This window comes from Eurytemora carolleeae, unplaced genomic scaffold, assembly GCF_000591075.1.
Source record: "Eurytemora carolleeae unplaced genomic scaffold, Eaff_2.0 scaffold783, whole genome shotgun sequence".
NCBI classification, from domain to species: domain Eukaryota; kingdom Metazoa; phylum Arthropoda; class Copepoda; order Calanoida; family Temoridae; genus Eurytemora; species Eurytemora carolleeae.
Window position 1 is genome coordinate 82,298 of NW_019396710.1, and position 17,136 is coordinate 99,433.

Here is a 17,136-nt window from a genome sequence, read left to right on the forward strand (position 1 = left end):
GTGGAATCATCTGCTCGGAGAGTTCAGCATTTTATTATTCCATAATTAATAATTTCTTCACTTTAATTTAATTAATGTATTGTTTGACTTAGAGAATTTGATCTATCTTACTGTCCGTCCATGTACGTTCACCCAAATCCAGCAAACCAATTCCAACAAAGAATCTTTTAAAAATAGACCAATCAATTTTTCGCGAAATTTTCGCGTTTCTTATTTCTGTAAATGTTAGCGTTTTTCGCGAAACAGATCATAGCGAAATTTCACGAAAAAATGTAAAATTTACGGAAAAAATCTTTTTTTCTTTTGCAAAAAGATTTCCCGTTTCCACTGGAAACCCCAATATAAGAACCTTATAAAATGGATTCAGAAATTCAGTCCTTAACCGTGGCATTTCTAGAAAGAGTCACGTGGATTTTTACGGAACACGTGGCAGGAAATATTTTTTGAGTCATTTTTAAGAAAAATAGCTAAGGAGGACATTTTAAAGATCTCTTAGAATGATGATCGTTTAATCTGTAGTTTGGTGTAGTTACTGATGCTCATAGTCTCATGATCATAGTAATGGCTGCCGGAGTCACTGACCTCCTCAACCAAACCAAACCTCTTCATTAATCTCCGGAGTAAGCTGATGTTTCCCTCAGTGCTTGAAACTTTCTTCATCTGCTGCTTCGGCATACTGATCAAATAATTACAATATTAGAAAGAATTTAAATATTGACCTACAATAGTACAGGGTGTCCCACGAAACATGACAGTTGGTGAATAGCTTAAAATGTCTTTATTTATTATTTGTGCAGTTGTTTGATACCAAAGATCACTGAAAATATTATATGGGAGTCATGTTATATTAAAATTGATTTCAAAGTAAAGTATAGGCAAAGATTTGTTTAACTAAAAATAACTATTTCTTAAATGTCATGTTTCGTGGGACACCCTGTACATAAAATATAGCACAAGAAGTTCAGGGTGTCCCACGAAACATGACAGTTGATAAATAGTTAAGAATGTCTTCTTCCATAATTTGTTAAGTTGTTTAATACCAAAGACAATGATAAAAATAATACATGGAAGTCATATTATAGGAAAATTAACTTCAAGTAAAATATATTTAAGCAAAAGATTTTTAAACGAAATAAACTGCAAACGGCCTTTAATATCTAAAACAGTTTATGGAAGACGACATTCAAAACTATTTAGCAACTGTCATGTTTCGTGGGACACCCTGTACCTAAAAAAGTTTTAAATATAGAAAATTTTATTGCGGTTTTGGCCAAACTGCACAGTTTTAGGGGCAACAAAATTTTCTGGAAATTTTTTTGTATACCTGCCAAATGTGCTTAAAATCTCAAACATTTAATTTATTTTTTCTGCTCAAATGGCTAATATTTCGCTAGTAAATTGCGCAAGTTTTTTGCACACTTTTTGGCGCACCTTGATAGTTTGAATATTTGTGTTGTTTTTTTTTCAACGAAATTTTGAAACATTGAGAACCAGAATATAGTGAAATAGTAAGACGACATTAAAGTAAACATTATAAGTGCAGTATTTGTTACAAAAAAAATAGTTTTACTAGGCGCTTATAAAATCTCTAAACAAGTGAAATGAGTTTTTATACACTGCGCAATTGCTGTGTCTCATACTCAATAGACCACTGAAAGATATAACTTGATTCTCAAAGTTGTATTCCTATTTCAGAGTTTTGTGGTGCTCACTGTACATAATTACAAATCCATGTTTAAAAAGATTAATAGTAATGCAATTAATAAGAATAAATGTATTTATAGATTCTTGCTTTAACTCCACATTTGTTTAAGTATTAGGAAATCAAATAAATCACTTCAATTAACTTCAATTAATGATGTGGATACGCTAAAAATGTTAATTATACATGGACGTTGTGTTGTGTGCTGTAACCCTAGTTTTGGAATTTTAATATCATTTTAATTCAGTTGGCACAAATCTGATTCTGGTTGGAATAATCAAAACTCTTGAAGTTTGAACGAAATTCTTTATATCTCTCGAAATGGTGGGATTAGTGATATTTTGTAGTCATTAACTCAAAAATTCTACTCTTAAAAATAGATTTACACATGAGTGGCTCAAATTATTACAAAGGTCAAAGACGACCTTCATATCTTCTCTTAATTTTTATTTATTTTACCTGTAACATGTGCAACTGCAAACGGACATGTCGTCTTTCTCAAGTTTGAATAAATCAGCTGATCCGTCATAGGTATGGTTAGGTAAAATTTCCTAAAATACGATTTAATTAAAAAATTGTTTATTTCATATTCTATAGACCTGGTATATGGAAATCTTTAAAGGATATCATTCATGCATTATAATTTTAAACTATCTTTTTCTGTTTTTCTAAATATTCAGAAAACTTTAAAATCTTTTTAATTAAAATAACAATTTAGAATTGATTCCTTCTTTTATAAACTTTTTAAATCTCAAATTTGTAAATTTCGCTTTACAGTTTTAAGAGCGAATTATATGGTGTTAGCCAGAAAACTCTGGAAAAGGGATGTGACTTATAGACTCAAATACTAGCTAGTCCAATGAACATTAGACACAGCAATTATTATCTAGTTAACTTATGTGCTTTGTAACACCATCGTTTACTCTTAAGGGTTGGTATACGGCACTTATTCAGTGTTTTCTGGTTCTCAAAATAATAAAAAAATACCACATCATCGAAAGTATCAACGTTAGCTGCTACGTCTTGCATTTCATCTTCTCCCTGCTGCTCTTCTTCCAGGGATATTGTCATAAACTTTAACACTGAGAAAACAACACTTGAAACATACTAAGCTGAAAAGCAAGAATGAGACTTCAATGATGACCTGAAAGGGTCTGTAAGCGTAATTTAGATTGATCCTTCATGCCAACGTAATAAGGCAAGGAAAGTTAATTGCTGTTGCGTATTTACTGCGTTCATATTGAAACCAGTTCTTTCATTACATATTTCATTGATTTTTTTTGTGAAAATGGATCCGTCTTTTGTTCACTTAACCGCTGGTCCAGAGACAGTCACTGCAGTACGAAAAATGCGTACACCTCTGAAAAACTATATTTTCATTATAATTCTTTGCTTCTTGCAACGGTGGCAATGCCTGATTCCCGACGGTAACCATAAAAGCTTAGTCTGCAGAGTATAAGATATATCAATGTTCATAATTTTGAAAACTTATTTTAAATTGGTGTTTTTCTAGACTAAAGAAAACAGATAGGAATTATCAGAATCAACTACTTTTAAGCATAGAAAATCGACAGTATCTTCCCCATCATTGAGCAGATAAAGATTTCGTCAACAATACATATAGATCATATCATTAGATTTTGTTCTGACATTTCATGAAATATGATTTTAAGAGTGTTTTCCTAGAAGATTTACTGATGATGCTACGGAACTAAGTCCCCAAAGGAGGAAGGAGAAACTGAAAAATGTTATTCTTATATTCTTAATTTTAGAATCGAATGAATTTGAAATAAAAATTATGTCTTTTTCTTTTATTATTTTATTTTGACATGTGGGGTTGTGATACTCCTAATTTCTTTGAAGAATTAAGATTTTACCTTCATTTCTAGGATTTTTATCTCTTTGTTTTTTTCCCCTCAAATAATTTACAACATTAAGATATTTTTGATATTTTTTGGTTTAATGTAAAATGCCAAAGTTGATCAAAATCTGTTGTTTTTTTATTATATTTTTTTGGTTTTAAGCACAAATTTTGCATTTTATTTTTGACAAAATCTTGAATGTCTTAAAATTGACCTGCAGATGACATATCCTGGTCTCATCTCTAAAGATTTATTCTGTTGTAGCGCTACAAAATCTCCAAACCCAATTGTAGTCAGAGTGATGTAGCAGTAATAGAAACTGTCAAAGTAGCTCCAACCCTCCTACAAAATCAAATTTATCTAAAATGCTTCTGATGTCGCTGAAATTTTACAATCTCCATTCCCAATACCACAATGTACTTTAATGAATAGTAAATATCTACATTATATATTCAAATCATGTGTTGAATAATTATTTTCTTATCTTATCTGTGTATATTAAGGGTAAAGGTATCTGTGTATGGTAAAGGTACCTGTGTATGGTAAAGGTACCTGTGTATGGTAAAGGTATGCTCCACAAATGATTGAAACTAAAGACATGGCTGAGCTTGCCAAGATAAGATCTGTCTCACTTGCTTCTGTTTGCTGGCAGCCCAGCCAGGTCCGTAACCTCCTAAAAACACAAATTTAATTTTTTTAAATATTAAAAAATCCGATTTAGTACTATCAGCATTTTTCGGACGTTTCCTATGCGAATTTATCATAGGCAAAATAGCCATGTTCCATCTAAGACCCATGCGCATACTTTTGTATTGACCTAAATAAAATCTTTACAAATTTGAACTTTCAAGAAAGTTTTGCTTTAACATTTTTTAAAACAATTTTTTACCTTATAAGGACACTACTAGCTTTGTTCATTCTTTCTCCTATACTCTAAATAAATATTTTTGAAATAATTGTAATAATAATAATAATAATGATAATAATAATAATCATAATAATAATAATAATAATAATAATAATAATAATAGTAATAATAATATCAATAAACATAACAATAATAATATACCTGGAACATAATCATTGCTATGGGTATACCAAGGCAAGCATATGAGATGGTAAATACCTTCCCAAGTTTAGTAGCAGGGGTAGAGTGTCCATAACCTAAAAAATTAAAAATTATTTGATTTTTAAATAATCGCATGAAATTAGACATTTCATAGACAGGACATTGCGTTGATGACATTTCGATTGTATAGACATTTTAAACATTTTAATAGTCAAGACATTTCTTTGTGAGAACATTTTATAGATAGGACGTTTCATATACAGGACATTTCATAGACAGAAATTGTCATAGGCAGGACATTTGTTTGACAAGATATTTTATGAAAAGGACATTTCATAGACTAAGCAAGTTTTTCATAAATTACAGTTCTTCATAAAGTTGAATCTGTTATTTTTATGATATCAGATTCCTCCCTGTCTGTGATTTATCATTTCCTTATAATGTCTAATAATGAAACGTCAGATCTATGAAATGTCTCATCTATGAATTAATGTCCATCTATGAAATGTCTCATCTATGAATTAATGTCCATCTATGAAATATCTCATCTATGAATTAATGTCCATCTATGAAATATCTCATCTATGAATTAATGTCTATCTATGAAATGTCTCATCTATGAATTAATGTCCATCTATGAAATGTCTCATCTATGAATTAATGTCCATCTTTGAAATGTCTCATCTATGAATTAATGTCCATCTATGAAATGTCCAATCTATGAATTAATGTCCATCTATGAAATGTCCAATCTATGAATTAATGTTCATCTATGAAATTTCTGTCTATGAATGATCCTAATAATGTATTAGTCTGAATGAAACGATTTGTTAGATGGGAATACATTATTAAATTAATTTAGCAAATACGTTATAAGAAATCAATGGAATCAAAGTAAAATACCAGCTCATATATTTTATAAATAAATAAAAGTTATAAATATAAAAGATAATTTACCATAAAAGCTCAAATATTATTTTTGTATCATATTTTCCATCCAAAAAAAATGAATGAGGTAGTTGTGTAAATATACAATTTCCTTTGATTAGGAAATGGTGGTGTGGATAGGTTTGGGCAAAATTCCGTTAACCAAACGGAAAATTTCTAACGAACGGAAGAGTTCGGTAACGGAAGGAAAAAACCGTTAATTTCTAGATCGTTATCTAAGGAAAATAGTCATTCTTGAAAAAAAGTTGAAGAACAATTTAAATTTACAACGATTTTTTTTCTTTTTTATTTATTTTGATTTTTTAAATGTTTTTTGATAATATGTTAAAAATTAATAGAAATTTATAAATTTTTTAACGTGTTTGAATTTTATCTTTAAAATTTGTCCAGCTAACGATAACATATCTTTTGTTAAGACGTGATGTAAACTAACAGTACCTTTTAAACATAACGAAAGATATCGTTATAAATACGAATGTTCCGTTTTTAGCTATGTAACAAACGGATATACCTGAATTTTTATTGACGGTTTTAACTAACCCTGATCGAAACAGATAAGAACGCGCCCAGCACTAGGTGTGGGTGGTTGGTGAAAAATACAATAATATGATAGATAATAGATAAAGAAGGGCCTTAAATATATCATAGATGAATACTGGATTCATAGGCAGGTCATTGTTATTAAATAGAGTACAACATATTAGGTTAACAGAAAGATTATCGATTAGATAAAGTACGAAAGGTTCAGAAAGATCAGATATATATCTAAGTGTAACCCATTATTTACAAATGGTTCTGGGTATTTTAGGTCATTATCATCCAAAATAAAAATGAAATTTTACCACAAACAGGCCCAGAAAAGACGACATTTATGCGATCTTATGTTATTATTATAATAGCTGTCTTAAGTTACGAGAGCTAAAACGTTAGAATGGGATATCCTTAATCCCGATCTGTTAATTAATCTGGAGATTAATAACAAGAGGAGAACTTAACAAGCAATATTTAATTTGGAGATTAAGAAAAAGATCAAGATCAAGCATTGATCTCAATATCCACTATTCTAAAGTTTTCAGCTCAGGACTGTAAAATATGGGGACAGACCGGCTATGTAAGGTAGTTGAACCGAGTATGCAGTGTTGTGGACAAATTCTTTATGATTCATTTGAAACATATAAAACTTCTTAAATATCTGTAAATCCTGAGTTTGAGCGCAAAGTCGACGTTCAAAATCAATACGTTTTCAGAATTTTTTTTAATTATTAAATAACGACGACAAAAAATGTAAACAAAATTCTACAGTAAACTAATTAGTTGTTTAGGAACAGGTTGAGAAAATAAAAATTAACTGTTATCATCGAAAATAATTAATCTTATTCAATTATTAGATTCTGTAATCTCTCAATTATTCACAAAGATTTTCTGGAATTTTATTGAAATGACGACATTTGAAGAATTTGTAGAAATCTGCGAGTAAATTCAAAGAAAATAAGAAATTCAATATAATGATGAAAACGAAATAATTGATTCGAGCACATGATTTATTGACAAATTTCTTTTGAGAAATATGTTCCTAACCATCTAATTAGTTTACTGTATAACTTTAATTTATTTTTCGTCGTTATTTAATAATTAAAAAAAGTTGATATTTTTACTAGTAACTTATTAAATCATTTATCAAGTGAAATTTGCACTGAACAATTGCTGTGTCTCATGTTAATTGGACTATTTAAAGTCTTATCCCAGAGTTTTCTGGTTCTCACTGTATGCTAACTGGATGACTGTGATTATTACCTATAAGTGCGAGTACAACTAGAGAGAAATAGAATGAACCGGCAAACTTCCATTGAGGTCCAGACTTGTGGGATTTCCTCTCTTCGATCAAAACCTAAAAATAAATATTTATTTGTAACTTTTTGAAGTACTGCAGGCCGACCTCTGGTCAAATACTGCAGTTTCATCACACGACCTAAACACACATAGATGCATCCTTCTTATAAAAGGTCTCATACATTTTTAAGGCAGGTTTACTTTGAAGTGTCATAACGCCTTGGGTTTTTATTTTACCCCTCTAATTCACTTATGCTATTGTGTAGCCCTTTCGCTTTCTCTTTCGCTTTCTCTCTCTCTTTCTCTCTCTCTCTGTTTTCTTGGTGTCATAGGATTTATTTACGACGTCACTGTTGCTATGTATTGTATAATAAATTAACTATTGTGCCTAAACCAACATAAATCAATTAATTTTATATTATTTTAGACGGCAGAGGGAAGGTATGGGGTCAACAACTTGCATAAACCTGGACATTTTCATTTTTAAAATTAAATTCACAATTTTGGTCAAAACTTTTGTCTTGTAAATCTGGGGATTAAGCGTTGATCTCCAGTTTATGCAAACCTAGCTACAGATTGAAAATATAAGTAAGTAGTTGATCTCCAGTTTATGCAAACCGACAGATTAAAAAATGTAAGTAACTAGTTGATGTGCCCGGCGTTGACTGTGGAATTTGAAAAATAATAAAAAAAAAATATTTTTGAAATAAAAATTAGAATTTTTAAAGCATGTATGCACACCAATATATTTATATGAGCAAATAGCCTTTTTATATAGACTTGCTGAAGTGCCAGGTGTTACGCGTGCCAAAAAAATTCAGTTTGGAAAAAACGTTTGAAAATTATCTTTTTTGAAAAATGAATACCCGGCCCCAGGGTATTCATTGGCTCCCTCAACAAAGGAATTAAGTTCTTATCACAAACCCGTATTATATCTTTGCAATCTTCTGTCGTAGACCTTAGATATTTCAAACTTTAAATTCTGTTTGATATAATAATCTAAGTTTAAAATATCAAAGGTCTGCACAGTCAGGTTGAAAAGATATAGGGATCAGAAAATTTGAGTTTGTTGCAAAGACTCAATTCATTTCATTAAATTTGGTCCAGTTTTGACTAGCTATAATTAAGTAACCCCTGCATTGTCTGAAATGATATTTGCGTTTATTCTTTGCAGAAAATTTATCATTTTCGATTTTTTTTTTCTTCGTAAACTGACTTTCTGATTTATGCTGCTTCAGAGACAATAAAGACAATATTTAGAATTTAAAACATTTTAACGTTAAAAAGGACAATTTAATCAGTCAGAGATAGGCACCGTTTTGTGAATCGGACATTTTTATAATATCAAGTAAACAGTTTTGTATGTTACTGAGTTGCAATCTAATCTGGGCACTTTGCGCCACTTTTCCTGGGAATGATTTTAGCTTTGAATTGCTAATCTATCTGCAAGTTGTTCTTTTTCGTATCGGTGCCAATTTACACGTTTTTTAGATTAAATGATTTAAGCTTTTAATTTAATTTTAATTTTTCGTATGGATACTTCAAATAAGGAAAATTAAAATTTTTGCTAATTTTTTTTTTGTTTTCTGTCTAAAATTTTTTAAACTTTGGTTCTGCAGATTCGACAAAATATGCAAATAAATGAAAATATTTATTTTACAATTTGACTTTTTAATATATATATATAGTTGCTTGACTATCTGCACCTAATTTTATTTTGTGGCAATTGGCATCACGCGGCCCAGGTTAGGTAAAAGTGATAACCAGAAAACTGTAGAATAGTGAGACGACATTTAAGCAATACTGGAGTGCATTTGATGCCGTTACAAAACAAATGGCTTTTACTAGTAAGCTATTAATTCAGTTATAAAGTGAAATTGGTCTGCTTATACTGAACAATTGCTGTGTCTCATGTTCATTGGACTATTTAAAGTCATTATTGGACTATTGTCAGAACTTTAGATCCTATTTCGAGATCTAATTTACATCAGATAATCGGAAAAACCGCAAAATTATTTGCTTTCTAATGTATAAAGAAGAAATAACTGGTTGAAAAGCAACATTTAAAAGCTAAAATTCTTCCTACATAAATGGCGAAAAATGCGAAAATTTTTGCTTATTTCGCTCTAATCTGATTCGCGAAAATATGTGAAATTTTCGCAACATAGGAATTGCGAAACTTTTGCGAAAGAATTAAAAAATTCGAAAAAAAATGCAAAAATTCTAGAAAAATAATGCATTAATTTCGCAAAAACAACGAATTTATGTGAAAAAAAACACGAAAATTTCGTGACAAAATACCGAATTTTTAAAAACAAATGTAAATTTGATTGCGAAAATTCATCGAATAAAACATAATTTCGAGAATACAAGACGCATATTCCGCGAAAAAAAGTTTTTGAGGGACTTATCCCACTCGAAATATAAAGCAACCTAATGTGTAGATTGAAGAACAATTAGGAGACAATTCATATATTTGCTTGTAAGTTATTAATACTCTCTCAACCATTAGAATCTTTTCTTAAAACTCAATATAAAATCTATTACGGGCAGAACAAAAATAATTCGGAATATTTTAAAATCATCCTGTAAACTAAGTATCCATACTTCCAAGATACGTTATACAATTTTACTTTTTAAACTTGCTGTTACTTGTTGTCGTTATACAAGAATATGATTAAACATTTTTATTACAATTATAATAATGATAAGTTCAGTTTTTTTTATAGAACAGCAAATTTTTGTTTCAATTATCACATTGTCCAATCAAACTTTCGCAAAAAAAATATAAAAATATTTTCGCGACTATATTTTTTCGCAAAATTTTGCTCCGTTTTTGCATTTTTCTATTCATTAGTTTTCGCTAAAAAATGCAGAATTTCGCGAAAAAGTTTGCGAAATACAAACGAAAATGTTTGCATTTTTCGCGAAACGTTTCGTTCGCTGGAAACCCTACTAATATCTGAACAGAAGGTATTCAAATTTCAGCTGACAGAAAGAAGATATATATTTAAATATTTGTGTAAAACGTTACCTCTATGATCTTAAAATCATCATCTGTGATAGCATATTTTTCCTTCAAGTCAGATCGAATCTGAAATAGAAACAAGATTTTTAAAGCATTTTTTTCCCACAAAAAATGTCCTTAATTGTAAATGTAACAAAATGATAAAGATATTTCTATTGTGTATTTCCATCCACAGTTTAGGCTCAACAGATTTGATCTAATTGTTGTGGCAACTATTCACATGACAGGAATGTTCTGGTTCAGAATAAAGATATTACCAAAATGAATTACGGAAGAATGATGAAAATCCCCCAATAAAAAACAAACAAGAGTTATTTCTAAACCGACCAAAATAGTAATATTTTACCTTGATCAAACCCTCCAAAGCGTTCTCATTATTTGTTCCTTCAAGAGCATCAAATATAGCTGCTCCAACCAATAAGTAGGTAAACGTTACTATCACCAGAGATAGGGTTTGAACCTTCAATACAAAGATTAAGAAGCAATTAAAAAATTATGATGACTTAGAAAATTAATTCCAAGATGAGAGTTTTAAATCCCAACAAATGAATGAAAAATTAATTCTCCCATCATAAGAAATAAAGATGGCTGCTTAAAATGAATGAAATAAAAATGAATGCTTCCATAAAGATTAAAGATGACTACTCCCATCAAATAAACTTTAGGTGGCTGGTCCCATAAAATAAATTAAAGATGTCTTCATCCAAAACATTAATTTAAGATGTCTGCTCCCATTTTCAAAATTAAAGATGGCTACTCCCATTTGATGAATTAAAAATGGCTGCTCCCATCAAGTAAACAACAGATGTAATGCTTCTAAAAAAATATTTAGAGATGGCTGATCCCATGAAATATATTAGAGATTGCTGCTCCCATCAAATGAATTAGAAATAGCTGCTTCCATTAAAGATATTAAAGATGTCTGCTCTCATCATACAAATAAAAGATGACTGCTCTCATCAAAGAAATAAAAGATGACCGCTTTCATCATGCAAATAAAAGATGACTGCTCTCATCATACAAATAAAAGATGACTGCTCTCATCATACAAATAAAAGATGACTGCTCTCATCATACAAATAAAAGATGGCTGCTTTCAGCATATATGTTAAAGATTACTATTCCCAACAAATAATTTTAAGATGACTGTTTCTAATTTATAAATTAAAGCTGGCTGATCAATCTCCGCCATGGATAAAACCGTCAAGTTTTCCTAACAAATAGATCAGAACTAGTATTTCATTTTGAAATAAAAAATATGATAAAAATGATGACATAATTAAAATAACGTATAATAAAATGAGAACTGCTTAAACTTACAGAAAGCTAATTATGGTTGAAAAACGTTAATACCAAATTAGGTACCGAATATCCATTTTAAAACATAATTAGAATATGAATGATAAGATTATATTTATACTTACATTTCTTCTCTTCATGTTAGCTCGTATATCACAGTTAAGCTTAGTTTAGCTCAGTTTAGCCCATTTTAGCTCAAGTCAGCTCAGTCTAGCACATTTTAGCTCAAGTCAGCTCAGTTTATCTTAGTTTAGCACATTTATAAGCTCAATTCAGCTCAGTTTAGCTCAATTTAACTCAGTTTAGCTCAGTTTAGCTCAGTTTAACTCATTTCTTGAGCTGCCAGAAGACAATAAAATACGATTACAAACATTATGTTTATTTTATTTTAAAATCTAAAAACAGGTTTTATAAAATATGCATGTTGAAACTAGAGTTTGTTAAAAATAGAATCAAGATAATCAAAAATCATTAAATTCGAGCAAATCACAGAAATCCCGAAATTGCAGATGAAAATCCTGAAATAGATGTGTGTTGTTTTGTTAGAAGAGAGGACACTGTTGATTCTCATCCTCTCACAGCCTCCATCCTCTACACACATAGATAGTTAGATACATAGATGCATATATAGATAGTTAGATAGATAAAAAATAGGATAGATAGATAGTTAGAAAAATAGATAGATAGATAGATAGATAGATAGATAGATAGATAGATAGATAGATAGAAAGATAGATAGACAGATGTATCTGAATTCTTCATTCTCCTTTTTTTGCATAATTTATTTATTATATTGCAATCCAAATTGCAATTTAAAACTTTTCAATTGTTTATTCTCTCTTCTTATCAAAAGAAGATTTGAATTTGTCCACTCACCATATTCCCACTGAATATATATTTCCAAAAAGAAAATATAATTTTGAATAAAAAAAAATATTATAAACAAAGAATTATTGTAATCATCTCAAAATTGTACAAATACTGATAAAAGCTCCAATGTCAAAAAATGTAATGATTTTTTTTGGAGTGACTTCAAGCGTCATTTTAATTGACCCGCCGTGCTAAAAATGCTAGAAATGAAAGTGGATGTGTGAAAACAAAATTAACAAAGCAAGTATTTAATATTTATTTTTCTTTAAAAAGAACATTCATTTGATTAAAACGTTTATTTAGATAATACATGTTGTTATATAATACATGTTGTTATATAATACATGTTGTTACATAATACATGTTGTTATATAATACATGTTGTTATATAATACATGTTGTTATATAATACATTAATGTCTTATTTTATACATTTTATTTTATAACACTATTTTACATGAAACATTATGTTACAGTAAGAACCAGAAAACTGTAGAATAGGAAGACGACATTAAAGCAGCACTGTGTATTGTGTATTTAATGTTGTTTCAAAGCCAATAGTTTTACTTGTTAAGTAAAATGGGTCTTTTTACACTGCACAATTGGCGTGTCGTGTCTCATATTCATTGCGCTTTTCAAAGTTATATCTTGCCATCATCCTTTTACAGAGTTTTCTGGTTCTCATGGTACATAAAATATTATGTAATATAAATTATACATTGTAATACATTACACATTTCTTTACAATACACATTACAGTTACATAATACATTGAGTTGCTATCACAAATTGAGATCTTAGATATAATAAATACTGGATCAAGGCATACTGTCCTGTCTTGCATAATTTCCCCTAAAATGAATATAGGGGAAAATGCAGAGGAATCGCTAAATTGCCACAAAAATAGTTTAGATTAGACAGATAAATTATACAGAGCCCGCGATTTAAAAGCTTCGGCTCGGGTCTGAATTCCTTAAACGCAGCTTTAAGACCCAATCTTAGACCCAACTCTGACGACAGCTTGTGTCACGTGATTGACGGCTGCGAGATCTTAGGCTCGACTTAAGGAGTTCTGTTATCATTTAAAAATCGGCATTGTTCTAATTGCAACCTTTTTTAATCTTTCTTTTCGGTAATGGGAGTTGCCACAAAAACATGGGCTGATAGGTAAAGGCTCAGCTGTTTTGACGTTTCTGGATAAAACAAACCAACAACAATTAGACAAGCCAAGTATGTTAAGAAGAAGTACAATTTGGCAATCTTGGCAACTAATCTGAAATCTAAGTAAAGCATTTTTAAGAATTTTAAAATTGATAAACTATAATTCATTTTTTTCTGAAAATTCTTAAGTAAAAGTGTGCTGATTGCTTAATCGACCTAAAAATTATGAAATTTCTGATGTCCTGATAAATTGAATGATCCATACATCTAACATTTTCTGATATTACCCCTCGAGTCAAAGGAACAGGGGCGGATACGTCTCTGTACATCATTTCTGTGAGCAAATTTTGAAGGATTTTTTGAATTTCCCGCCGAAATAGGGACCACATGTTTCTGGCGCCAAAACTTGTAAGGGGAAAATCAGCTGATCCATGCTGAATCAGTTCTAGCGCCATTTCAAGCCGCTGAAATATATCGTAGGCATCAAGGAGGACATCAGCATAGGAAAGTTCACGATCGTTGACCATCAAAGATGAGCTAGGAACAATATCTTCATAACTAAAATTAAATGACAATATTAAANGCTGATAAAAACAATTTTTTATTAAACCAACCAAATAAAACTTCTCCAAAGATTACCTCAATGTTGGAAGCTCTTGGTCCATTTGTCTGTAGGATTTATCAAAAGTCTGTTCGCTGTATTCGTTTTTATAAAACTCTACAGCTGTACTCAACTCTTGCAACTGTTCTTTTAATCTAAAAAACAATAATTTGTTGTGATTTTCAAATATTTAATATTTTCAGACCTAATGTGACGGACAGTGAACATTACAGGACTGCGAATTTTTGTTAGTGCAGCCAAAAAGTGACAAAAGGGACTTTTAAGTAATTTAACGACAATACAATACGAAAACATAGAATCCCTTCGCAATCAATAGAAATCATTTCGAATTCCTTTACATTCCATAATAATTGCATTAATAATCACTTTACAATTCATTATATAAAATCCAGGAAAGTTGCATTATAAAATAACTTTACTACCCATAAAAATGAGAAAATCTAGGACAGTTTAATTATAAGATAACTTAACAATCCATAAAAATTATAATATCCAGGAAAATTTCATTATAAAATAACTTTACAATCCATAAAATTATAATATCCAGGAAAATTTCATTATAAAATAACTTTACAATCCATAAAAATTATAAAATCCAGGAAAGTTTCATTATAAGATAACTTAAAATTATAATATCCAGGAAAATTTCATTATAAAATAACTTTACAATCCATAAAAATTATAAAATCCAGGAAAGTTTCATTATAAAATAACTTTACAATCCATAAAATTATAATATCCAGGAAAGTTTCATTATAAAATAACTTTACAATCCATAAAATTATAATATCAAGGAAAGTTTCATTATAAAATAACTTTACAATCTATAAAAATGACAATAACAATATGGAACCCAGATCAGATATTTCATTGACAGAAAATTACTTTTCTTATATCGTAAAAATAAACAGTGTAACAGTGAAATATCCTGTTTATGAAATTTCCTGTCGATGAAATTTCCTGTCGATGGAATATTCTGTCTGTGAAATGTCCTGTCTGTGAAATGTCCTGTCTGTGAAATGTCCTGCCATTGAAATGTCATGTCTGTGAAATGTTCTTTCGATGAAATTACCTGTCTAAGTAGTGTCTTGTCTATGTAATGTCCTGTCTATGTAATGTCCTGTCTATGTAATTTACTGCCTGCGAAATGTCCTGTCTGTTAAATGTCCTGTTTAAAAAATGTCCTGTCAAAAAAATTTCCTGTCTATTAAATGTACTGTAAAGTATTAAATATTATTTAAAACTAACCTTCGAACGTGTCTGCTACCTGTCTGGGTAGGCTGGAAGCGTCCTGAAGTAATGAATGAATTCCAGAATGAAGTCTCCAGGTTCTGGTTTCTACAGCTCCGAACTATAAAGCTGCTGACCTCTCCTCCCTGGTGCAGAGCTACTACTAGGACTAGGAGAATATTCATCTTCAATAGTTAGAATAAGATTTTTTAAAACTTTCAATCTTTGAATTTAGATCCTTAATTCTTTTCAGATTCTTCTTGATTTTCAGATTCTTCTTGATTTTCAGATCCTTTTTATTTTTTAGATTCTTCTTAATTTTAAGGTTCTTCTTGATATTCAGATTCTTCTTGATTTTCAGATTCTTCTTGATTTTCAGATCCTTCTTGATTTTCAGATTCTTCTTGATTTTCAGATTCTTCTTGATATTCAGATTATTCTTGATATTCAGATTATTCTTGATTTTCAGATTCTTCTTGATTTTCAGATTCTTCTTGATTTTCAGATCCTTCTTGATTTTCAGATTCTTCTTTACTTTCGATCTTTATTGTCTTGATCCTTTGTTCAGCTTTGTATTGTCTTTCTTGGTGATATCAATATTAATATCAAATTTTAGTAAGATTTTTTTTAAATCCAGTATTAGCTTTAGCTTAAAAAAGTGATAAACTCAATGTTCGTAAAATGTTCGAAGTTTTTTTTATTTTTTCGATTCGATTTCGTTTTCGTTTAGTTCACGCCAGCTTACAGATTGATATCTATTGACTTTCCAAAATATATTTATTTTTCAAATGTATTTTTGAGTTGTTGTTCTAATGGTGGGTGGCGCTCGACTGTTCCTTATGTTTACAAAGATTCCTTTTTAACCCCACTCTCAGTCATAGAGAATACTCTCCACCCTCATCCTCCTTTTTCACCTATTTTAGGAAATGTGGGGAACCACAGAAACTACCCGTTAAATGTTAATTTAATATAAACAATCATGATATTTAATTATTCAGTTTTCAACGCAGTCACTTCTCTCTCTCTTTATTTTGAGTCTCTATAGACATAAGGAGAGAAGGTCAAATAAATGCAAAATTACATGCACGATTTTGTGACCACGTGGCTCCTCCAATTTAACGACTTTGTGACCACGTGCCTCCTCAAATTTTAAGACTTTGTGACCACGAGGCTTCTCATGTACGACTTTGTGACCACGTGGCTCCTCATGCACGACTTTGTGACCTCTTGGCTCCTCATGTACGATTTTGTGACCAAGTGGCTCCTCAAATTTTACGACTTTGTGACCACGTGACTCCTCATGTACGACTTTGTGACCACGTGGCTCCTCATGTACGACTTTGTGACCACGTGACTCCTCGTGTACGACTTTGTGACCACGTGACTCCTCATGTCCAACTTTTTGACCACGTGGATCCTCATGTACAACTTTGTGACCACGTGGATCCTCATGTACAACTTTGTGACCACGTGGATCCTCGTGTACGACTTTGTGACCACGTGACTCCTCATGTC

General features: G+C 30.4%; 2 protein-coding genes across 2 annotated transcripts; both read right to left on the reverse strand.

The window, feature by feature from the left end:
* Window positions 1-233: 233 nt before the first annotated feature.
* On the reverse strand, window positions 234-12,288 carry LOC111707658 (two pore potassium channel protein sup-9). Its single transcript, XM_023480791.1, has 12 exons — window positions 11,864-12,288; window positions 10,786-10,899; window positions 10,446-10,505; window positions 7,376-7,469; window positions 4,634-4,728; window positions 4,454-4,497; window positions 4,117-4,237; window positions 3,779-3,906; window positions 3,385-3,440; window positions 2,690-2,784; window positions 2,162-2,253; window positions 234-676 (listed from the first exon to the last, which is right to left on the reverse strand). Exons 1-12 carry the CDS (start codon window positions 11,876-11,878, stop codon window positions 493-495), a joined length of 1,098 nt encoding a protein of 365 aa, XP_023336559.1. The 5' UTR covers window positions 11,879-12,288; the 3' UTR covers window positions 234-492.
* A 1,331-nt stretch (window positions 12,289-13,619) lies between these two features.
* LOC111707661 (uncharacterized) lies at window positions 13,620-16,036 on the reverse strand. Its single transcript, XM_023480794.1, has 3 exons — window positions 15,640-16,036; window positions 14,409-14,525; window positions 13,620-14,327 (listed from the first exon to the last, which is right to left on the reverse strand). The coding sequence occupies exons 1-3, from the start codon at window positions 15,804-15,806 to the stop codon at window positions 13,934-13,936; spliced, it is 678 nt and encodes a 225-aa protein (XP_023336562.1). The 5' UTR covers window positions 15,807-16,036; the 3' UTR covers window positions 13,620-13,933.
* Window positions 16,037-17,136: the final 1,100 nt, after the last annotated feature.

Excerpts from the sequence above, each read along its gene's own strand:
- LOC111707658 (XM_023480791.1), bottom strand. Across the intron at positions 10,506-10,785 it reads CTTTGGAGGGTTTGATCAAG|ATTCGATCTGACTTGAAGGA; the intron begins GTAAAATATTAC and ends TTTCTATTTCAG. Across the intron at positions 4,729-7,375 it reads AGTTGTACTCGCACTTATAG|GTTATGGACACTCTACCCCT; the intron begins GTAATAATCACA and ends TTAATTTTTTAG.
- LOC111707661 (XM_023480794.1), bottom strand. The coding sequence starts at position 15,806 with ATGAATATTCTCCTAGTCCTAGTAGTAGCTCTGCACCAGGGAGGAGAG. Across the intron at positions 14,526-15,639 it reads GGTAGCAGACACGTTCGAAG|ATTAAAAGAACAGTTGCAAG; the intron begins GTTAGTTTTAAA and ends ATTGTTTTTTAG. Across the intron at positions 14,328-14,408 it reads CAAGAGCTTCCAACATTGAG|TTATGAAGATATTGTTCCTA; the intron begins GTAATCTTTGGA and ends ATTTAATTTTAG.